The 25,373-nt window shown below is 40.1% G+C and overlaps 1 protein-coding gene across 3 annotated transcripts; it reads right to left on the bottom strand.

Annotated features, from left to right (window-relative positions):
* Window positions 1-1,164: 1,164 nt before the first annotated feature.
* On the bottom strand, window positions 1,165-23,584 carry cxxc5a (CXXC finger protein 5a). 3 transcript variants are annotated; one of them, XM_033978896.2, is made up of 3 exons: window positions 23,306-23,584; window positions 14,956-15,941; window positions 1,165-2,120 (listed from the first exon to the last, which is right to left on the bottom strand). In XM_033978896.2, exons 2-3 carry the CDS (start codon window positions 15,733-15,735, stop codon window positions 2,079-2,081), a joined length of 822 nt encoding a protein of 273 aa, XP_033834787.1. In that variant the 5' UTR covers window positions 15,736-15,941; window positions 23,306-23,584; the 3' UTR covers window positions 1,165-2,078. The 3 variants fall into 3 exon arrangements, with proteins under 3 accessions (XP_033834787.1, XP_033834786.1, XP_055082741.1); XM_033978895.2 differs by having other exon boundaries at window positions 1,172-2,123; XM_055226766.1 differs by having other exon boundaries at window positions 1,172-2,123; window positions 14,956-15,935.
* Window positions 23,585-25,373: the final 1,789 nt, after the last annotated feature.

The following is a 25,373-nucleotide window of genomic DNA, read 5'->3' as shown; positions in this document are numbered from 1 at the left end:
CTGAACAAGAGGAGGCCCCACCTGAACAAGAGGAGGCCCCACCTGAACAAGAGGAGGCCCCACCTGAATAAGAATAAACTCCACCTGAATAATAGTAGGCTCCACCTGATTAAGAGTATAGATCTAATCTAAATAAGAGTATGCTCCACCTGCAGTAGAGTCCACCAGAATAAGATTAGGCTCTGCTTGAATAAGAGTATGGACTCCACCTGAATAAGAGTAGACTCCACCTGAATAGGAGTGCAGACTCCACCTGAATAAGAGTATAAACGCCACCTGAATAAGGCTAGGCATCACCTGAATAAGAGTATAGGCTCCACCTGAATAAGATTATAGACTCCACCTAAGCAAGAGTATAGACTCCACTTGAATCAAACTAGTCTCCACCTTAATCAGAGTATAGACTCCACCTGATTAAGAGTATAGTTTCCACCTGAATACGAGTATAGGCTCCCCCTCAACAAGTGTATAGACTCCACCTGAATAAGTGTATAGGCTCCACCTGAATAAGAGAATAGGTTCCACCTGAATAAGAGTATAAACCCCACCTGAATAAGAGTATAGGCTCCACCTGAATAAGAGTATAAACTCCACCTGAATAAGAGTATAGGCTCCACCTGAATAAGAGTATAAACTCCACCTGAATAAGACTAGGCTCCACCTGAATAAGAGTATAGGCTCCACCTGAATAAGAGTATAGGCTCCACCTGAATAAGACTAGGCTCCACCTGAATAAGAGTATAGGCTCCACCTGAATAAGACTAGGCTCCCCATCAACCAAAACATGAACGCCCTTCGAGACAACTGTTGTTGTGATTTTGGGCGTTACAAAAATAAATGAATTGAATTGAATTGAATAAGAGTGTAGGCTCCACCTTAATAAGACTAGGCTCCACCTGAATCAGAGTATAAGCTCCACCTGAATAAGAGTATATACTCCACCTGAATAAGTGTATAAGCTCCACCTGAATAACAGTATAAGCTCCACCTGAATAAAAGTATATACTCCACCTGAATAAGAGTAGACCCCACCTGAATAAGAGTATATACTCCACCTGTAGTAGGTTGCACCTCAGTAGGAGTATATATGACCAAATAAAGAAACACTTGTTTTCATTTGGTGGAAAACATCATGTTTTCATTTGGTCAAACCTGCTGTAAAAAAAAGAAAAAAAAAGAAAATACATGCAAAAGGACAAGTAGGCTAGACAAACATCATTGTAAATTTTGACACAAATACATGCATTCCTTTTTATTCACAAAACCAGTCCAATTTTCTAAACAAATACAAAGTTATTTTTAAAAGCTGTAGCTATCCAGCAACATAAAAAAAACAATGAAAACAACCAATAATAAAATGTCGTCAGTGCGTTCAGTAGAGGAGACTCAAGTGCTGTCTCTTAGTGCTTTTGCCCTGAGCAGTGTTGGCACATGCTCATTGGGGCTGTATAGAAACATAAGGCTGCCAGTTTTACAAAGAAAAATACGTTTTGGAAATGCAGAGATGGGCTGATTAAGGACATTACAGTAGTGACAACCCGCTCATGTCTTCAACCCAAAGTCAATCCCAAATCTACAACATTCCCAACCTGCAATCAATCTGAAAATTAAATTGGACAAAATGAAATTTGTTGAAGAATTACAACAAGGTTTGCCACAAAGGTTTTTTAAAATAGAGCTGTAAATTTACATTCTCTACACAAGTACTGTTCTTTTCCACACATGAACAACAAGAACACCAAACACAGAAATTAGTTGACTGATTGTCCGAACTCGGTTTCCATTTTATGTTTGAAGCAACTGAAAAAAAATGCTGGAAAACGAGACAAAAATGTACCAAAATAGAAAAAGGGAATGAATGTCGCCAAAGATGCATTTTTACGATTCATTTTTGGTTCAAGGAATAAGTAGGTGCATCCATTACCAAACAGTTTTTCGTAATTTTTTAAACATTTCTTTCTCTTCTTTTTGTCTTATTTTAGTTTATTAGCCAGTGTCTATTTCTGGAGACAATCCAAGAGTTGGCATTGCACTTGATGGCAGAGCTTTGGGAAGGGAGCGCAGGAGGAGGAAGAGTCCTACTGGAACCACCGGAACGCCGCTCCCGTAGGAAGCATCACCTTCTTGGAACAACATGGGACACAGAGGGGGACAGAAAGAGAGGGGAGCAAAAGAGAGGGGCAGAAGGGGAGAGAAGGGGAAGCAGACATTGTTAATGGAAATCAACACTTTTTTCTGTGTTTGCAAATAATAATTCATCCCTAGACACATGCATTTAATTCACAAAACACCTCTTAGCGTGCAAACTGTTGTAGTCAACACAGCATGAATATTTCTACTAAGTAAAAAGGTCTATTGCGCTCATTTGCAGTTACTCTGGTCTACGTTATTAATATAGTCTTTCCTATATTAGCAACTTCACAAGCAAAAACTACATTCTGTTTAAAAACTTACCATTTTGGCTCACATTTGTATCAGAACAGCAGTCAGTTTAGGCTATTTTACACATTTAAAGGTACACTATGTAACTTTTCTGCCAGAGGACCTTTGACCTGATTGCCTCTATGGTGATGTTATTGTTCTCACGAGAATGTTCCACAGTATGGATTTAAACTTCTTTAAACATCTCAATTACAGGTGTCATATTGCTAGAAATGCTTTGAAAAACATGCATTGTTGCTGTCAGTGCGGTTGCCTCTTCACAGATTAGACATGTAACTGCTTGTCACCATGGAGATATATAGGTAAGTTCAACGCCATATCACGGCACATTCAAGGCAAAGCAATAAAATCTCCATGGAGACAGGTATAAAGCAAACACTAGTGCACCTTTAACTTAAATACAAACTGGCTTTCCAAAATGCAGCATCGGGCTTTTTACTTGGTCTATTTGAGGCTGTGAAGTTGTTGCTGTGTGAGGTTCTGGATCTGAAAAGAATTGACTGAAAATAACTGTAGTCGTGTCGTGGCACCATCCGCACATGGGCCCACTGACACTGTGACGTCACCCACAAGTTTATGAACAAAACAGATGCTGATTAAACTATCCACTTTACATTGCCTGACGATACATGCAACAGAGGTGGATACACTGACAGCAAACCCACAAAGACACAGCAACTTAACCAACTATTTTTGTTTAATCAATCACCTTCAATTACTCCCAGTAGATGTTGTTGATTTAGCAATATGGGCCAAAAGTGGAGCATGCTGGTTAGTGGTCAGTTTTGGGACAGGCAAGCGATGAACATTACAGACAGTTATTCACTCTTACATGTATTCAGTATGGCCAATTGAACGCTGTCATTTAGCAGACATATTTCTTTTATATATTTCATAAAACAATAATAATTGACTATTAGAGTGCAAGTAGCTTTCTAATCACCATGAATGCAAGTTATGAGACAGGTAAAGAGTTGGTGCCATTATTTAAGCATTGACTGTCCCATTCTAAACAGATGTATTTGTGAAAATGATTCTCAGCACCCAGTGAACCCCAGCTTCACACAAAACCTGATACACCCCATTTATTATTTAACTTCCACACACAGGGCCTCTCCCGCCTCTGCGATGGTCATGTTCCCACCCCCTGTGTCTTCTCCTCCTGCATCTGGGAGAAGTCACACATAGTGGTTCCTCCATCACTGCGCTCTCACAGTATCGAGGCTGCCAGTGGCTTCGTACAAGGTGCAGCTCAATCTTGCAGTAGCATAGTCTCGTCCAATGGCCAGTGCCGCTCGGAGCTCAGCAAACATTTATGCACCCACACACACTCTCGCACCGATCCAATATGTATTCAAGCACAGTCGCACACCTCCACACACCGAGGTACGACAAACTCACAATACTCCCACCCAAATCACACCACACTGACAACTTCTCAAGCAAGCGCCATTCAACTTAGAAACTGATTAGGTTTATACAAGATGGTGCAATAATGAACTGCCGTTTGTACAGAACAGAATAAAAAGAAATAAAACTTTCTAAATCAAATAAAAAATAACAAACAAAAATAAATTCAAATGTGAAAAAAGTGCTCATTTAAGAGTTCGCTCTAATCCTGACACCAATATCTAATTCATCTAATCATGCAGATTCAAATACAATACACTCCATGAGACCGTAACAATTTGTTACAGTTAAACTAAACTAATGGCTACTATTTTTTTCTCTTGTTTTTTTTTTTCTATTTGACTGTTATAGTTATTATTACTTTGCCTAGGATCCAGAATACACACTTCTCCGATACTTTACAAAGATGTGAGCCTGGTCATTTTTTGAATCTTCCTGAGTTCAAATGTCCTGAATGACAGTGTATTAGCCAATCAGGACATGCACAGTCTGTCTATAATAAAACAAATATGACTATGAGGAAAAAACAAAGAAAAAAAAAATACAGGGGACTGAAAAACATCAGAGATTTCTGTGGAATCAATGAGTGAAGCACTACTCAGTCTGAGGTGAGAGAAGTTTGATTTTGCTTGTAAATGATGGGTGACTAATGAGCTTATTCCTTTCACATGCGTCACTGAAATAAACAAATCTGATTGCGCCGTTGTGTTTGGAGCCAGGCTCGTGGCGCGAGGGAGTGGTACAGAAAATACACAGAGATTCATTCTGGACTTGCCAGGCAGATTATTACTACTATTATATCTAATGCCTTCACTCATGGCATTTTTAAGATAAAAAAAATGCTGAAACAAATTTGTTGTAAGCTCCTTGAATGTACAAATACATCAAACGATTTATTTGTTTTTACTTTCTACTAAAACACACAGATTTGTAAAATTTGAGTATTTGAAATAATATAAAGGGAATAAAACATAGTGAAAATGTGAAAGTGGTGTCTACTTTGGCAGCTCTTGCTCACGCAGCTGCAGCTAAATTATGAGTTTCTCAACAAAGAGGCAAATGGCCTATTAGTCTGCTTAAGTTTGTTTGAAACCAAAAACACGAGCGGCTCTAATTACTTTTCAGAGCCACTTAAACCATCGTCTACATTGGAATCAGCCACGCATTGTTCTTTTAAATGCTTTTGTTCCAAACTCAACAGCAGCAGGGTTCAGGCTCCACAGGTTCAATTTACCTTCATTCTCAAAGTTAACTCCCGCTGACAACAAATGAACATTTCTCCTCAAGCAGAAAGACTCATACCAGGTAATTATTCTTGTACTTCACTATAGTCCACTCTCTGCTTTATTTGTTAAAAAGCCACAATCAGGAAAAATCTGGCAAAAACAATGAGCAGCACAATGACCTTTAAGCCAATCAAATACACCAACCTAAATGTATTAGATACAGGCCTACAGTGCCACAAACAAAAAAGGTGAATCTATGCTCAGAACAGACATTCAAAAACACAGAACTTGCACAACATTCAAAAGAATAACTTTATAGAGGGCACTTCTATTTGAAAGGCCAAAAATGACAGAATGTAGTATTTTTGATCCTTAAGTAGTACAGATCATCCTAAATAATAATTAACAGGTATGTTCTTGGCCTATTAGTAATCTTTCCTGATTGTCAAAAGAATATGATTTTATGATTTTCCTCGTGTTATTCATTCACCATTAGTAACCAACATTAAATACATTTCACATTCAAACACAACTGTCATTTCTAATACATTCCTCGATTACTTATAGGAAAGTTAAAAACCACAAACTAACACCGTGTAAGGGAGGGCGGTACTGACAAAAAGCATCTCCATATTTCTAGGCAGTATCTCAGTTTAGACAAACAATAATAATAATGAAGAAAAAAACCTATATAAGTTGCACTGGACTATAAGTCGCATTTTTTGTGGAAATTTATTTTACAAAGACCAAGAACAGACATTTTATCTTAAAAAGGCAAGTTATAAAAATAACAACAAAACAGAGAACAGGCTGAAAAAAAGTACATCACGCTAACGTAACACATTCACTTTTATTCAGCTACATGAAGCATAGACAGAACTCAATAGTGTCTGGTACATTAATGTAAGATATTAACAGTTAATCAGATAACTAAAGCATAAAAAAACAAGCTAACAAGTTTACTCTTGATCTCACTCCAAATCACTAAATCCTTTGAATTCTTCATCCTCGATATCGCTTCTGAACAACGTGCCAACTCCGGAGGTAGTTGGCTTCTGCGTGGCAGTCATCAGACTCAGCAGAATACGATTTTCTTTTACGGGGCATTTTTGTTTTGTTCAGTCTTTCTGAGATGTCTTTTAAATTACTGTAATGTTGAAATTTTCAATTTTCAGTGGTACAGGAGTAGTAGATACTGGTACACAGTCTAGAGTGCTCTCACGCGCTTGTCACGGTGACAATAACGAAGATGTTCAATTATATATTTTAATAATTTCACATATAAGTCGATTCTGATTATAAGTAGCACGTCCGGACAAACTATGAAAAAAGTGCGACTTATAGTTCTGAAAATGCAGTACGTGATATTCTGATTTTGCCTATCTTCAAAACAACAGTCATTATATAATTATTTTTTTGTTAATCTCCCTCTACTATCATGCATTCACATTGAGTTTTATTTGACCATTATTTAACCAAATACTTCTGAAATGAAGGCCTTCTTTTCAGCTACATGTTTAAAAATGACAGCGTTAAGAGACATGTATGGTGTCTCCAGTCTGTATGTTGACCTTTCATTCCCACTCAATCACAGATGTCGGGGCACAGATGTTGGGACCGGGGCAGACGTGACTGTGACGTAATGTGTGTGGGAAGTACAACAACAACAGCCCTCTGCTCCAACTGTAAATGCTGCTTTTCCTCATTATCAGACATGTGCACAATCAATGGAAAAATGGCAAGCGTTCAGGAATAGAAAACCACCACTGATTGCACAGGTTCAAACAGATGGGCCTGTGGGTGTGAAGGAGCCAATCACTAAAATCAATGTTGTGTTTTTCTGCATTTGTCTTTGTGTAGAGCAAACTGTTTGTGTGTTGCATGCTACAAATATTCAGAGCTGTTAGACTAATAATATCTTGACCAATCCAACAACATCAGCCTCAAACCATTAAGTGCAGGGTTCAAGCTCAGGGTTGGTCATTGTACTAATGACAGTTATAACAGTAACAAGGGGGCAGTGCTATTCATTTATTGACCTTTATTTAACCAAGTCCAAATATTCCAGATCTGGCCCCAGAGCGTGTTCTGTTATACGTACATACGTATGTTTTAGTGGTAGAGGAAACCTGAACATGTAATCTCCACACCAAAAGGTTCCATGTGATTGGGACCTTCTTCTGAGACCAGAGTGCCAACTGTGCACCACTGTGCCACTGCCAAGGTAACCACAGAGGCACATGCTTTACAACTGGTTTACCTATCAACAGTATGCACAGGTAATCAGAGATCAGTGTGAAAACTGCCTGCTAGACTATACTGCAGTCACGTAATATTGATGGTAGTTGTCATAGTAAATATTGTCATAATTTTAGATGTAAGTGTAGGCTAATAATAATATTAAAGGAAAGGGATTAAGATTGCATTTGGGTAAGTGTTAGCAGTTGTACTAGTTGCAAATAAGGCCAACAAGTAGCTCTATTAGTAGTGGTACGTGAGTTGAGTAATACGGCAAGGTCATAATTTAGATTTTATCAGGATGAGTTCAGTTAGTATCTTTATATCAGTCATTAAGAGGTAATTAAAGCCATCTGCTGCTTCTGAGACTCTTCACTGTGATTGGTTAAATCCACCTGTCACTCAGAACATGACGGAGGGTGACCAATAGGAGTAGCGGGTGGTTAAGTGCTTGTCATTCAGCACAGATCTAACTTAAATAGAAAAGCACAAAATCATTATAAGATGATCTCACAACAATAGCACACAGTCACAGGATCAGTAGTGACTGATGGGTAGTGAATACATAAACAACCTTTAGCCATCATGTCCAAAGCTTCAGCACCTAATAATAAATAACTATTACAGCTGTTATCAGTAAGTGCCATATTTGATCTGAACATGTTTTTCTTGTATCTGGGGACACAGGTCATGTTTATGGAATTTAAAACCAAAACCTTAAATACAGTTCCTTTAACACAGTGTAACAGTTGGCCTCTGAGACTATATACATAGCAGCATCTTTACAAATCTTATCATGTAAAACAAGGCTGTGTGCTGGTAGCTGTTACTAATGCAAATGTATGTAAGCCCGGTTAAGCCATCTCCAGTTCAGCTCCTGCCCCTGGGCTTCAGCATCGGACTTATTGTTTATTATCAACTATTGTGAGGATTCCCAAAAGGACACCTACAGTAAAAACAACAACAGAGCAATACAATGAAGCCACAGCATTTCCACTGTATATGTGGGATGGTAAATGTGTCCCTGAAAAAACAACAACTTTAAAACAAGAGCATCTAAAGCAGTGAACTCCAGCTGGCATCAACATTCAGTTTGTCTAAAGCTAAAGCGAGGCACTTGTACAAGCTACCTAAGACCAGAGGAGTGTGACTGAAAATACACAATACATTTCTCTTAAAGGGCAGAAAAATGTACTTCAACTCTAACAATATAGCAACACAGAGGTTTTAAGGCTGTCAACAAACTGATATCCAAAGTAACAATGGTAAGATTTGCTGATGCTAAAATGCTAAAATTATAGATATAGATATAGATAGATAGAAATAGGATAGAACAGGAATATAAATTGGACCAATAGTTTGAGTAATATATGACCACATACTGATTTAAATAATCACGGTGGTATCAGAATGGGCGGTCCAAACCAGATTCAGTTTTCTGTCTGAAAAAAGCTGTTGTAAAGTCATGCATGCGCCCGAAAATCAATGCATGTGGATATCAACAATGTGCCAAAGGGTTTGTGAGAGCTACGACTACTTCCTCCAACCAAGATGAAACCCCAGCTTTAATCAATAAATGGAATGATTTGAGAAACACAAGATTTGAGAAAGTATGTATTTAGTTGAGCGCTTTATTTGACACTAATTTATTATAACATAGTAACAAACTAATACTGTAGAAAATAGTGTAATACAAACTAATAGAAAGATCTACTTAAGCACAGTAAACAGTGTATAATCTGTAAGGTGCTAAAAGGGAATGACTTTGATATTTACTACTAGTCTATTATAGTAAGTTAATGTCCCATTCCCGAAGCATTAGATGGAAGTTCCCGGCTGCATGTTCTCATCACTCTCTCTCTTTCTCTGTTCAGACTACAGTGACTTGTGTCTCAGTGTCACTACATGTTTGTCAGTCAGTAGACCTGTAGACCTGAACTGTCCCCATATATGGACGATGTGTAGCCAGGACAGGAAGGAAAGAGTCCACCACCATCTGAAATATCTCTGTGATATAACTAAAAACAAGGACACCTAAAAAGGACAGCTAAAGCTAAAAAGGACAGAATTACTCTTAGCATTGTGAAAGCAGTAGGTACATCGTTATCATTGAGGTGAGTGAGGCTTAGAGTGTAGTAATAATAGAGGCTGCAGAATGTATTATTGTCCTAAGAGGATGGAGTTGTAAAAGAACCAACATAGCATGGGAGGCTAGTATTAGTAATAGCAGTGTTGCAGTTCTATTAGCAGGAGTTGTAATATTTATTAGTCAGTAGTAAATATTGACTCACTGAAACACATAGCTGACTGTTTTTGAATTTGTGAACATTAGACAGCTTTTCAACACTGCAACTTTGCATGGCATCCCAAAATATATTCTTGCTTGCCGTACAAAATAAAAACTCTTGAGAAATTGTTCTATAAGAGAAATCTATGTAATATGCTTAAAAATAGGCAGTCGCCGCCCACACATACAGCAGCCTGCATAGTGAAACCACACGAACATTCAAGTCAAAACAACAGTACAACTTCCTAACCCTGGCTGGTGTTTTTGTCTGTTTTTGGAGGAGCTGCAGTAACGTTGAATCTGACACTGACTGGAGGGGATTCAGACGCCGAGCCGAGCTGAACAGCCTTCCCACTTACTTCTCTCAAATGTTGCATTCCCAGAATAAATCCAGACATCTTCAGCCAGTGAGCTATGAGGTGGCAAAGGCCTCCGCATGCTAACTCCCCCTCACTTGCCAATTTTACGCTCCTCTTTGAGCTGCCATGCGCTTTCAATGGAAAACGTCAACACCCTTAAAATAAGCACAGTGCTGCTGCTGGACCGTGCTTGTGTACCGACGCGGACGCTCACACGTATACACGCGCTTTAGATTCACACAAGTGTAAGACAAGGCCAATATATTCACTAGAGCCAGATACTTGGGCACGTAACGCAGCCAAAGCAACTGAAGGCTGCATGAAAGCATGAGCAGACTCCAGTTAAGTGAGACGTCATGTCCTATTGAATAAGGGTAGAAAACACAGGGATGGGCTTCAGCTGAGGGTCCAAGTCAACCAGGTTTGCATGGTTTATGTCAGATGCCCTTCCTGACAGTCATATCCATTTATTAAGTCTTTGGACAGGCTTGTGCTACCTTAGCCAATGGCAGCAGAGCTTTCTGTCCCCCAAGAACCTGCTCCAGGGCGGGGTCCAAGTTGGCCACTGTCAGACTAGAGACAGGCTGCGGGGAAACATGAAGCTTTTACTCGAGTCATTAAAGAGGATATATTACACTTCTACAGGGTATTGTTAACACATTACAGATTTAGATCACCATGTTACCTTTTATTGTTTTAGAAATGCTATATTCTCAAAAAAACAACATATTAAAATTATTTTCACCCATGCTAAGTCACTTCCCCTTTAGAGCACTATCACAAAACAATCAGCGTGCAATGTGCTAATGAAACTACTGCACATCGCATCAGATTTGTTAAGTTGTATCACATTGTTTTGTGTCCTGCTTTTTTTGTAGTTGTAAAAAAATACAAATAAAAAAGTGCAATCACTGCCACTGTCAATATATTCGAAGTGCCAGTAATCATATCATCAGAAATGACAAAAACAATATTAACCGTATTCTCGAGCTTCAGCTTACTGTTTATGGACGACTTTATGAGGACGTTTGACTTTTTGAAAAGTTTAGTATGTTTAAGTGATTACATTTTCACCACTCTGAAACCCACGAACAGAAGGAATTCAAAACATTTCACACTCTTTTAATTGGTATACTGTAAAATGACAAATCTATAAGTTTACTGCTGACTGTCTCTTCCCTGATGCAGCATCTTCAACAGAAATGTGGCAGTGTCACATTGTTCTCGTCCTCTGACACAAGTGAAGCCCACGAAGGTTCCTCTGATCTAATCACTGCGTCAACAAGAGCTGTTGACTCAATAACAGCCATTGGAGACAGCTATTGAACGGATCATGGCAGATGTATTAGAGTACAAATAAACCACATGTCAAATTTAACATGCTGCAATATCTGTCAGAAGAATGAGATATGGTGAGGCCACTTTACGTAACGACAATAAACATTAAAGACTGCACACTACCAGTATGCAATTGTGTTGTTGTTTTTTTCCACTATTCATTCTATTTTTAAACTTATTTAGTATATTTAGATGTTAAAAGTTGTTGTCACAAGGGCATCCAGATAATCATTCACACTTACATTGAATATTCACTATGGGTCATTTTACAACAGAATATCTTGGGCCTGTGCAACTACCGTATTTTCTGGACTATAAATTGCACTTTTTTAATAGTTTGTCTGGGGGTGCGGCTTATCAAAATATATAATTTCACATCTTATTGTCACACAGACAACTGTGTGAGGGCACTCTAGACTCTAGACACAGAAGCGATGCTTCATCTACCTCCAGAGTTGTTCAGAAGCGACACCAAGGATGAAGAATTCAATGGATTTAGTGATTTGGAGTGAGATCCAGAGTAAACTTGTTAGCTTGTTTTTTTATGCTTTAGTTATCTGATTAACTGTTAATATCTTACATTAATAAACCAGACATGTGTTCAGTTCTGTCTATGCTTCATGTAGCTGAATAAATATAAATGTGTTACGTTAGCGTGCTGTACTGTTATTCTCTTTTTTACTGTTGTTATTGTAACTTGTAACTTGATAAAATGTCTGTTCTTGGTCTCGGATTTTGTAAAAGAAATTTCCCCAATAATTGCGAGGTATAATCCAGTGTGATTTATATATGTTTTGGGTTTTTTTCATTATTATGCTGTTTTTTTGGCTGGTGCAACTTATACTCTGGAGCAACATATAGTCTGGAAAATACGGTACTCAAGTTCAGTGACACACTTAAATCTTTAATCTCGTGGTCCACGGCCAATCCTCAGCCAGTAAAAGCATGTGGCTTAGAAAAGAAAGTTGATTTATTGTTTATGTTCAATATCTCAATATTAAAAGCCTATTGTCTTTTTTAAAAGGAAAAAATAGTAATGATCGAGCAATATGAGGAAAATAATTGTGATGGATTTTTCTGATGTATCACGTATCTGTAATATAATCGTCTGAAGTCGTGTGAACCCAGAGCTTTAAAGCTGAAAGCCTGTTGCCAAATGTGACATGAGAATGCACTCACTATAGCTCCTACCTGAATTGTGTGGCTAAAAAAATGTAAAAAAAAAAACCCCAACATTTTCTAGAGAGCAACTTTGATGTGTGATTTGACTTTTATTCACTTTTAGGCTGCCCTTTTCACATCTGGCAAAGGGATTACTACCTATGAAAACAAGTTAACACAGGCACATTTACACTGTATAATGTTGATTAATGTGCAACGTCCCCATTCAGATAGATGAATAAATAAATAAAATACGGTAAGCAAGTGAAAAAAAATGAAGAAGAAATTATTCACTTTCCAGTCTCTAATGACTCAAACAATATCAACATGTGTGCACATTCAAAACTCTGAATAACTGGTGTTGGGAGAACTGCCATAACAACATTAACTGCAAATCATAAATTCATTTTCAATCATTTGTGTTGAGACCACCACCTACATCGCAGAGCGACAACATGTGAGTGAATCATGCCCACACTCAAACACTCAAAGCAACTAATACAACACTAAGACACTGCAATGAGGTTATTCGACACATCTAACTCATTCCTGACATGTGCGAAAGTCACACTTTTTATAAACCACACAATTAGAGTGATATTTTAGACTCTTTTGCACAATATTTTTTATCACCTCATAACCCTAATCTTTTGGGGTGTGAAAATAACTAATCCAATTTTGTCAATGAATATTTAATTTGTCTTTTAACATTTCAGTACTCATACTCATACTGAGAAACTCAATACTGATTTTCATACCACAATTAAAATGAAAACTTCCTTAATATTATCATCTGGTCCTATACTCTGATAAAGCTCGAGATCATTCTAAAACTGTTCAGAAAAGGTCCACTTTTGTCCTGTCAATACAGATTTTCAAATGACTATCAAGTTTTGATACTAGTTTTAGTTAGTTATGCAGCGTTTTCATATTTGATACTGATTTCAATACTATGGTTTTAAGTACCTGCCGATCTCCGATATCAACTGATACAGAGAAGAGACTAAAAATAGCATTTATTTCCTTTGAACGAAAATAAAATAAGGCAAAAAACAATCCAAATGTGTTATGTAGGTGTTATTTACCTCACAAATACAACTACAGAACAGCTCTTTAAAGAAAAAGTTCAAACAATATGAGACTTTCTAGGACAACTACAACAGTAAATAGTCTTATTATATCCATTCATATGTCCAACCAGGATATCGGCTGAACCAATGTTTGGAAGCCGATATCCAAACCAGCAAATTTATCAGTATTGGTACCAATTCAATATCAGTGCTGTTTTAGTATCAGTTAGTATGTTTTACTTTTAATAAACCTAACTCAAAGAATAATTACAGATAAGTCAACTGATGTAAAATAATAAAATCAGATCAAATGCATTATGCTCATAATATACATCTACAAATAATAAACCGTGATTCTATAATCCTAAAATTGCATGTTCTGCATTGTCAAAAATCTATTGTCAGTTCCTTTAAGTTTTCTGCAGCCAACCAGCACAGATTTAGCCTCACTCAGTAAAATATTGTTGACATAATTGAACTGGTAAAACTATCGCTGATATGGATATTTCTTTCTTTGGGTCAGAGTAGGTCTTAAAGTCCTCCTGTAAACCATATCCTTTAGAGCCGGATCTCACTGTGGACTGCCAAAGTCAGCACATGGACCTTTCAGCCCATAAACAAGAGGCCAAGCTGTCGCCCTCAATCACCATCACAGAGAGAATGAAATGAAGCCATTAGGCGTTTGAAGCACCGATCCACTTTTACACACACTGTCAATTAGAGCAGCAGCCTCTCGCCCTGCGTTTCATATCCATCCATTTATTATGTAATACTAAAATGACACTATTAGGCATTGATCAGTGAAGTTTATTTCCTTTGAGATGGAACATGTGCTGAAATAGATTTTGTGATTCAGCCGGCACAGCCAGGGTGAGTGAGGTCGCAGAGCGCTCAGACAGGAAGTTCAGGGGGCACTTTAGGCAGCAGGAGTGTGAGCGGAGAGAGGACCGGCGCAGGGTACAGGAGGCGATGAGCCACGCTGACACCTGGCGCTCCAGATGACTACTCCCAACCCAGATGGACCCCTCACATGTACACACGCACACAGGCGCCAGGCCGTTTACACTTGTCATAAATGCATATTGTACAAATATTCACAGTAATGGAACAGCATGGATTCAATATTTTCCCAGCAGAAGCTGATGTCCGTAAGCATATTCATGTCCAGAATAACCAATTCACCGTAGTATGACACATAAAGACTCAATTAGGTTTTTATCAACAGTGATGATGGGTTTTGTGTGAAGCAGAGATTAAAAGGCCCCCATGGTGCACCTCCCCTACCCTGGTCTCAGCACCCCTCACCACCTGTCAGTGCTCTGACAATATGGCACATATGTTTGTCAAATCTGGATCATTGTTCCTTATTTTTAAAGAGGAAACAATCATGAATTAAAACAAGCTAAAATGCCTGACCCTCTTACCTCCAGAGCAGCAGAGGGCTTCTTCTTCAGCTCCTCACATTTGCGGAACTTGCAGATCTGGTGGCCAGTTTTGCGGTTTCGGCAGCTGCTACACTGCTCACAGTTAATGCGCCGCCGGCAGGGTGGGCACATGCCACAACGTTTCCTCTTCTTTTTACCGGAGTTGATGGCAGAGGCCAGCTCACTCTGAGCTGGGTACTCAGCCAGGCCCGCCATGTGCAGAGCGCTGTCCGCCAGAAACACTCCGGCCGGCGTCATGATGAACAGCCCCGGGTTGAAGGGGAAGCCACCCCCTACTCCATATGGGAAGTCCACAGGACCCCCCACGGCGTCCGGCACAGACGTACCCTCCAAGTCGCTCGCCCCAGAGCTCGCGTCCCCAAGTCCCACTCCCATGCCCCCGGGCAGCAGCATGTGCTCCATCCCAGCTCGCTTCAGCAAGGCCGCTGCCTGGGCAAAGTGCAGCAAGCCATTCTGTCCCTCCAGAACCTGCTCTAAGGTGCGGTCCAACTTACCCGCTGTCAGAGCAGAGACAGTGGGCTGGACAGCCGGGGTCGCAGGGGGCTTGGGTTTACTCTCACTACTGTCCGTGTGTCCATTGGTGGTGGCCGAGGAAACGGCTGTGTACTGGGACAAGGTGCGAGAGTTCTTAAGGCTCTTGTTCAGAGGAGCGCTGATGATGCCACTGCGGTTCCTCCGCTCTAAAACGGGAGAGTCCGCTTTACCGCTGCCTTTGTCCAGCTCATCTGTGCGGCCCCCCTCCGACAGCCCGCTAGACATGGTCCAGAGCGTACGTGTCCGGGACGGGGGTGAGGGTGGAGAGGGGGCAGGGGTAAGCAAGGGGGGGACCCTCCGCTGCGTCCGTTCTGCGCTGGTGAGTGAGTCGCTCACCTCCAGGGGTCAGTGTGGTGGAAAGACAGGCTCCAGGGCCCAGGGACCGCACTACGACTCTGCCCTCATCCACGGTCTGCCATGGACATCTGCAACTTCACACAAGGACACAGAGGACACATGGGTTACAAACTGAGGACGACATCTAGAACGGTGTCATCTAATATCACATAACACAGGACTTTCATGATAGCATGTTTCAAGATTTATCATATAATAATTGATGTATAATGATAAATGACTTAAAAAGTTGTTTCTATTCCCCATCTTATGGAGTGCACTGGGTCAGGAGGGAGGGCAGAGGGACCTTAGTGAAAGCGACTGTGTTCAAGGCTATTATCATCAGATTCCCATGACTGCACGTCTATGAGAATGAGTGTGCGTCTCTTCTTCTGACCTGTCCGTGTTCACAAACAGCAGACCACCTCCCGCAGAAGGGTTGAGGAAATGGCTGGGCCTGTCCTTATAAGGCAAACAAAGGCGGCGGGAGGGGGGAGGACCGTAGGGGGGGTGTCTGTGTGTGCACTGTGTGGAAATTGGAAGGCCAGAATTAGTGGGAGGTAAAGCTTCAAAGGCGCAGCACAGCCCCCACATTCTCAGCAGCTCAGGGGGATGTGGCGCCACTGAAGCAGAGCCACGAGCTGCCGTCGCCAGTTTCAGTTTCTCCCACTCCTGCACTGGCCAAGCTCCGGTTTCCCCTCTGCATCTCAGCACACTGCCATACCCGTCCGACCGGTACGAGAGAGCCTATAACTGCAGAAGAACCATCACGCACCAGGGGCATGGGGGCTTTGTGGTTTAACTGAGTATTGAATCTAAAAACCAATGCGTGTGCTGGTCGGTCAAGCGCGGGTTGTGCTATAAATACTTTAACAGTTTGAAAGGCAGAACAGTCGGTGTTGAGGGAAAATTGGATGTTACGCTTAATAAAAGTTGCAGTTGGAGTTATTTGTACACCGTGCTGTACTGTGCCGACTTATCATAGTCAAAAAGAGCAGCCAATCAATAGTGTGAAGACCATTGCTTGTGCTTTAACCAATTCCAAAGACATGTCTAGGTACACTGGAATAATTGAGTACTAAATGAAAATAAGCTCTAGGTTAGTTACTAGTTGCTAAAATATGATTCTCTCAACCGCCTAAAACCCATAGTTGGACATTTCACTTGAATACACTGATGATGGGGCTGTGCAGGAGCTGTTGCCATCTTCAAACCCAGAGCAACACTGAATACATGATTAGTGCACAGAAAATTGGCGTCACATGTCAATGATGTTTACTTTGAAAACCACTACACCAGAGATACATACTTCCCACAGTGTGTTCAGTAGCACTTAGCCAGTCTGAACTGAGGAGGTCACTTGAACTGAACCAGGATTAAACATGTACTGAAACAGGAGGACTATTACCAGATCTGAATCAGGACTAAACCAAGACTCTATTAGGTTTATAGTGAGCAGAAAGCAGCACAGGACAGCCACAGAATTACAGATTTGATATGAAAAATATGCAATCCTACAATATGTCATTTGAATGTACACATTAAGAATATCATTTTAAAAATACTGCACCTATAGTTACTACAATTATTCCTTAATAATTAATAAATCTTCGAATTGAAAAATCATGTCCGAGTTAAAATAGTACAATACTGGGTGAATTCATCACTATTTTTAGGCCTAGGTGAAATAAACGGCTATTTAGGAGCCAAAAAAAATCTTTTTTTTTTTCTTTTTTTTTTACCAATTAATCACAATTCAAACATGCAATTTAAAATTTTCAATCACAGCCCAGCTCAAGCAGATAATGAATAAATGAACACATGAACAGGCCTACTTGTTGAATATGATAAATATGTTACAATAATTTGAAGTATTATGTTAACAAAATATTGGAATACTATTTTATAAGTGAAAAAAGTGAAAACAGTGCGTGGCACACTCAGATGTCTCATGTCTGATGAATATTATTTTATGACATTGGGTGACTGGGCATTAAAGTACTGTAACATGAGACAGCACACAGAGGGAGAGCATGACGTCCTTCTCAAATCCTTTCACATTCAAATGTGCTTGGTCACTGCTGCTGGTGACAGAGCTGACATCATACTGGTGTCACAATGGGCCCTGCGTCAGTCTAGTAACAGCTCACAATGACGACAGTGCAATGAGCGACGCACTATCCACTTGTGTATGAGCAATCTCTAATGTCCCTGTAATTATTTTCATTTGGAAAGCAGGTGGGCAGTGAATTTTAGCAGCTCACATCATCAAGAAAATCACTTAAAATCAAATTGGTATCAGCTGGTAACTACTGAATTTTAGGCAGCTTTGTGGTATTTTAGAAGCCACAGCATTTTGGTTGTTTTCTCAAAGTTGCCCTTTGATTAATTATATAAATTGTATAGCACACATACTTAAATACGACAGGTCCAGTGAGATGTGCCAGCATTCACCTCGCATTAAACCCAAAATTATTTATTCACTTATATGTCCATGTGTTCGTTTATTTATTAGCACGAGTTACTATATTTTCTGCAGCAATATTATAGTTTTGTTGAGAATGATCTGCTTTTTACCTGTCCAGCTTTATATTTATTCAGGAGAGGTTGCCACAGTGAACCACAGGAGTATTATTGTGATAAACTGTTACTGTGGCTCTGGGGTTTAATGTCTTGCCCATGGACACAAGATTAGTATGTGCTTTGGTTAAGTTTGAACCAACAACCCTTGAGTTCTTGTGTGAACTGATCTCCTCTGTGTACTAGCACTATGTTGTACAGCTTTAGAGGTGGCATATTTCAGCTGCTGGACAAAGAACACACATGAGTACACACAACACAACTTTGTGAACCACAACAAACTGCACTCTACAACTCAACATGCACTACAGCTATGGCAATAGAAATTCAACATTATTCTGTTCATTGAAAACTGTGGTTATTCAGATCACAACATAATCATCAAGGACTAAAAAAATTGTTGCGACAAGTTTAGAAGCATAATTAAGTCTTTTAAATTAAATCTTTAGTCCAAAAAGTAAACCCACATGTGCTGTTTAGGTCACATTACGTTTACTTTATCACTCAAGAACATTTTATTTAATAAAGATGGTCCAACATAGTAGAATTGTAATCTATTACAGGATTTGACTGTTTACAGTCAAGGTGTCATTAATCATGAAAATCTATAATATTTTTCCTCACAATAATCGTAAGTCTAGAATTTGACACTCTGACATCCCTGTACGTGGGATTTTATGATCACAGCAGACAAAAGTCGACTAATGATGTAACCAGCCCCTGTGTACATCCTGTGTACAGCACTCGACTGTTATGTGTATATGTCTGTCATACAGTGTGCCCTCTCATGATCACACACGCACACATGCACACACACACCTGCATACATGCACACACACACGTACACACATGCATACATGCACACACACACACATGTACACACATGCATACATGCACACACACACACGCATGCATACATGAACACACACATGCACACACACACACACGCACACACACACACACACAGTGACACTTGAGCATGAGGCTAATCAGAGCCTGCTCTCGTCTGCTGCTCTCACCAGAGTCTTGTCCTCAGGTGAACTGCTGCACCACGACCCACTGGCACACCAATGACACAAAGGACCTGATAATGAACGCTCCGCTCTCCTGTCAGCACTGAAGTAAAAAGTGCAATAAAACTATAACTGCGATGCTAAAGGGATGTAACACACCTAAACACTGTGACATTGTGTAACATGTTGTTAAGTAATGAATGCAAAAGACATGCAAATCTAATGAAACCTTTCAGAAAGAAAACATGATATCTTATCTTGAATATGGAGAATCGAGTGACACGTTTCAACAAGTTCGAACCAGGACAGCAAAAAGGCCAAACTATATGGTATTACTGTGTAACAGTGTGTACAGCTGTGGCAATGAAGAAAACAGTTACACAGTTATATAGTCTGTCAAAAATGCACAGAAACATGCGTAGTAGTGAATCTTGTGAATGATATGTTTGATTATATTCCTTTACCTTTGTAAAAGCGCAAAAAAAATCTTCATGAAGAATGTCAAATTTCAAGATTTAGCCCATGCCTAACACCTCACCTGTTTATTTATCTGTGCTTGAAAGCGGCAAATACAGCCCAATAGATACTCTGCACTTTGAGTATGACATAATATTAAACGATGGTCACAGTTATTATTGTAAGTGACACAATATATTAAAATGCTACCATATATGTGAAAGTATTTGTGCTACTTTACACCACTGCAAATCAGTCCTTTCCTTCTCTGCATTTTATTAAATGAATCCACAAACAAAGCACAGCAACACAGAATTAGCGAGAGGAGATAAAGATCTGGATATAAATGGTGCAAGCGATCGATGCGGCCCAACAACTACGCGTGAAGCTTTTATTTTTTTCAGACCAGTGAGCTCAGTGGGAGACTGTGGAGCGCGGGCGTGGCTAAACAGACACAATCACAGCATCCATAACGGTAATTGGTCATCTACTGTTTGAACGACTTCAGTGATGACAGCTCTGATTCATGTTTAATGTCTTTATGAACAAAACATAAAGACATTAAACATGAATCTAGTATCACATATTCTGGACTGTGAACAGATTATAGATGAATGAGGATTATATTCAGAGCACACTTTGTTAAGGCACCCTGTTGTCATAATGATTTTGGTATTGTAGAATTACATCTAATGCACATTTCATATGTTTGAGCATCTGTGAGGAAGATATAACTGGACTAATGTGTTACACAGAGGATAATTGTGTGTTAACAAACTGTGACAGGGTGAACTGTGTAATAATATGTCATCTATTTATATAAGGATGCACATAGGGATTCACTAATCCATCTTTTTGATTTCTGATACCGATTCCAATACTATAGCTTTAAGTATCTGCCCGATATTAACTAGTGCAGAACCTGAAAACAGCATTTACTTCCTTTAAACAAAAATCAAATGCGGCAAAACTGATCCAAATGTGTTACATAGTTATTTATCACTCAAATAACAAAACAATCTTTTTACATATAAATTCAAACATTAGAGACTTTCAGGGCCAAGTATGATCAGTAAATAGTTTTATTACATGAATTTATAAGCCTGACTGATATTTGGATTTCTAGTTTATATAGGGGTCTGGCTGTAAAGGTTTTAAAAATGTTGTTTTAAACTTTATTTAAGTCTTTGTGTCTTTGGAACAAGGGATAGAAATTAGCCATTGTATGTTTACATTTATGTGAAGTCTCATGTATGTTCATTAACATGCACTGTCCCGACAAATTAAAATAGAATTTTAAAAGTATTTAATTGCATGGGTAAACTAGGAGAAACTGGTTTGTCACATTGAACACACAACAATTCAATAAATGAATAATGTATTATCATGTTATATGTACCTAACTAAAATAGACAAGAGTAAATCCAAAAACAAATATAAAACCTTAACGTAAATCCAAGTGCTTTAAATGTCCTTTGATACAGCAGGTGTTTGTAGAATTATAGTTTATTTGACATGAGGCTCTCAGCTGTTAATAGTCAATATTCTCCATTGAACTTTTCTGCACATATTGTAGCCCTCCCTTTAAGTCAGAGCTACAGCCTGTACAGTCCAGTGTAATAACCACAACACACTTTAATGAAAGAGTTTACGCGTATGATCACCTTGAATTTACTTTTTATATATGTAAACCTCCAATCATTTTGGCAGCTCTAGGTTTTCTAGTTTCAGAATATGAGGGTTATGTTTGTGCAACTGTTCATCACAAGAACCATCTGCAAAACTATAATCAGGCTACTTTTAGATACACATTTAACATGTGAAAGAAAAGTGTCTCTAAGATCAAGTAGAACCTTTACAAAAATGACATTAATTCATGATGAACACAGCACTAGCCAAAACATAATTCACAGTAAATACAATATCAAAAACACAGATCTCATTTTGAGTGTGTTCCCTGTTCTTCTTACATAACAGTACGTGCTTACACACACTGCACCTGAGCTCCCTGTCTGGCCACTCTGGTTTTGGTCAATCTTTAGATTTTACAATTCAATTATTGTGTTCCAGTCACATCTACCTATTTTTCACAAAGTTGTTGAAATAGACATGGGGCTGTGGCACTATGATCACACCCTGGTTCTTTGGCCCATCAGCCACTGTCAGTCAAGTCCATAGATTTTTAGAAGAGTTAAAATGACCCACTCACTTAAGTGAATGCTAGTCACATCAGGCCACTGTCACGTGTGGCTGGCCATGAGTGAATCACACACTGGCTGAAGCTACTCCTCAATGAGTTTCCGCCTCTGACGTCATGCGTGCGCAGGTGCCAGGTAGCGCGCTGCTTGGAGACGTGTGTGTGCTTTTTGAGTGCGTCTTTGTGCGTGAGGGGTTTGGTTGTGGGGTAGATTTACAAGCTTCCTGGCTGCTCCTCGGAGACGTGAGGACGCTTAATGCATCGGTCCAGGCTAATGTCCCTCCCTCTCTCCAGACGCGCTGCTGTCTGCGGACTCTCTGGCTACACTGGTCTACGGTAAAAAGCTTTACATTCCCCATTCCTCCCACCTACTCTTGGCCGCGCGCACACACGGACAGCCTACGCGCAAAGACGCACCAAACCCAAAACATGGAGGAAGTTAAAAAGTCCTGAGATCATAATTAGACTCCATGCTCCATCCATTGTCCGCATCCTGCTGCGTGTCATTCTCCCTCATTAGGCCGTGTCCACACAAAGTTTACACGAGTGAGACACGGTGTTTTCGGATTCAATGAAACCAGTCGTAAAATAGAGCTATATTAGAGGCTTAACGCGAGAGGGAAAGAATGAGAGAAGGTGACCGTGTCTGCTGGAAATGCAACAACTTTCTCATCGACAACGAAAAACACGAGAGGACTGAAGCCTTTCTTAATCCAGCGATGCTCCTGTGGTTGCAGTATGAAATATGACATCGTCAGGGGACGTAAATGTAGTGAGTTGTTTAAAAAGTGGATGAAAAACTCAAATTCGAAACGCACAAAAAGCTGTGTTATTACAGAGCGACAGAAAGTCTGAGTGCGCGTAAATTCAATGTGCCACTGTCTTTTAAACCACAAAAGCGTGACATTCACGGTTGAAAACAGTGTCAATAATGGGTTTAACGGCGCGAAGGATCAACCACCACAAAGGCAAAAGATGTTAATAAGGTACATTTGTTAGCCTCATTTTTTTTTTAATCCGAGATTGCACGAGGCAGACGCACATTTATGGACAGACCTATTGCGCGCTTTTTCCACTGCTATAACTTCATACTATGAAGATGACATCTCAACTTTGAGCAGACTTCAACAAAGTCTAGCCCTGTGCCAGTCCTCCCTCTCCCTTTTATAGATGAGGATATTTGCAAAACACACTAGGTTTTATTCACACCTACCAAAACGGATCCCAGCAGAAGGGGAGGGCTGCCACAGTCCGAGCGCTCCGGCTCCTGCGTGCTGGCGAGTGGTGACAAAAAGAAAGGCTACGGGAAAAAGAGGTTCTTCTCGGGCTACACAATCCAACAGTGTGGCCGCTGCTCACTAATAAATGACAAAAGAAAAGAAAAATGTTTGGGCGTCAGTTGATTAGAGAGAAGCGTACTCTCTGAGAGGCTGAACGCGTGGGTTCCCCCAGCTCTCTCTCCTCTCAATCCCACCTCTACATCCCCGCTCGCACAGAGGAACATGCAAACACATTTCATAGATTTTTGGAGCTTTACTGAAAACCCGGAGTGGATCTCAGTGTCTATGAACGCGGCGTTATGATCAGAGCCTTGTACTCTACCCCACAACAATTACCCATCTGATCAAGTTCAGGTGTAGATTCAAATGCTCCATCACAATGTCAAAGAACACCCCAAACTGAAACGAATAATTAGTCTACTGAACAAAATGGCGAGGCCACATAACTTGCATGTCCAGCCAATCGTAGGATGGACTCGCTCACCAGACAAGTAATAAAATGACACGGTGGGGACTATTCTTTAATGAGATAAAAGGTCTAAGTGATACTGATTGTTGTTTTATGCTGTTGCACTTTATTAGGTGTCTGCTGCCTTCTACTGACAATGGTTGAAAAAGTGCTCAGAGTAAAATGGTATTTAAGCACTGCTATTAGCAATGTGTGTCTACCAGACACATTAGCATCCCTGTAAATTATGTCTGACTGATTACAACATGTCATGTTATTAACATGTCTGCTGTTCATTTTTAATATAATTCTCAGATTCACATTTTTTTCCAAACATTTTGTATGCCGTGCCCACCCAGCAGACGTCTCAGATGGAAAACTACAGCTTCATGACATCACAAGGTGGAACAGAGCATTTTGAGCTTTGGAGATGTTGACAGACTAATGATAAAAGATTATTCAAACATGTATGAATGAAACAAAACATAACTTTAGGTATGTATTTGAGGAGGTAAGAGCATTATAGCATGGCTTTAAGCTCACAAGAGTCCATTTTGTGTAATATAGGGCCTTTAAGATAACCTAAATTGGCTTTACAATTACAACAGGCCTTTCTGTCCCAAACTATGAGGTAAACCCAATGAAATTATTTATTTATTTTCTGCAGAAAAAGTGCATTTGGAGTTCAAATATAGCAAACAGGCCCAAGAGTGGTACCAGGACTGAATGACACAAGATATTTCATCCACTTTTGTTCTGCCCAAGGCCCTAAGCTGCTGAAAGGTTTTAAAGGTCTGTCTTAAAAACCTAGGCCGGTGTGATAGGTTCATTTTGGCAATCCTGATGCAATAAAAAGGGTGAGGAAAAGCATTAGAACATTTTTTTTTTTTTTCTTTTAGCAAAACCAAACCTTTTCTAAAGCAGCAGAACCACAAAGCAGACATGCGTAATGTGTCTGAGTTTAGGTCTTGTCATAGTCCCCGTCCAGATGCAGTCCTAAATCCAGTCCGTGATTTTGCAGTCTCCTGTCTGCTGGCAGGCGGCCAACCCAAGTGTGTGGAAATGACACCGCCAGGGCGGCAGAGATTTTCCTTCATTTCTCTCCTTCCCGATCGCAGACTGGCTGACATTGGCTAGAAAGTGGAGCAGCTCGTCAGGGACAATCAATGCGAATCGATCGAGCTGCGCGGTGGAGGCTCTGGAGCTGGAAAATATCGCGGCGGCAGCGCAGACCAAGCGGAGGGATGAGGGAGAGAGAGGGGCAGCAGCCAGCAGCCTCTGTAAACAAATATGCTCTGCCGCTCGTAAATATGACACTCACTTAGTAAATACTTAAGTCAAAGGCTCCGCACGGGACTCCCGCTCCTCACGTCTAGACAAACACAAACACGGCCACATTCAGGCCACATGCAGGCCACATCCAGGCCACATCCAGACCACATTCAGCCATCTGCAGTCTCACAGATTCCAACCTGAGCTATAGTGTGGCCCAAGTTTCTAATTTTGCACCAGTTTATCTGTACTGGCCTATACGCCTGTGTAACCCTGACCGT

The sequence above is a fragment of the Periophthalmus magnuspinnatus genome, chromosome 14, assembly GCF_009829125.3.
Source record: "Periophthalmus magnuspinnatus isolate fPerMag1 chromosome 14, fPerMag1.2.pri, whole genome shotgun sequence".
Lineage (NCBI taxonomy): Eukaryota > Metazoa > Chordata > Actinopteri > Gobiiformes > Gobiidae > Periophthalmus > Periophthalmus magnuspinnatus.
The sequence above is the reverse complement of the archived record's forward strand: the minus strand, read 5'-3'. Positions and strand labels throughout refer to the sequence as shown.

Coding starts and splice junctions, on each gene's coding strand:
- cxxc5a (XM_033978895.2), bottom strand. CDS start 15,735: ATGTCTAGCGGGCTGTCGGAGGGGGGCCGCACAGATGAGCTGGACAAA. Junction 2,124..14,955: donor AGCCCTCTGCTGCTCTGGAG/GTAAGAGGGTCA, acceptor TGTTGTTCCAAG/AAGGTGATGCTTCCTACGGG.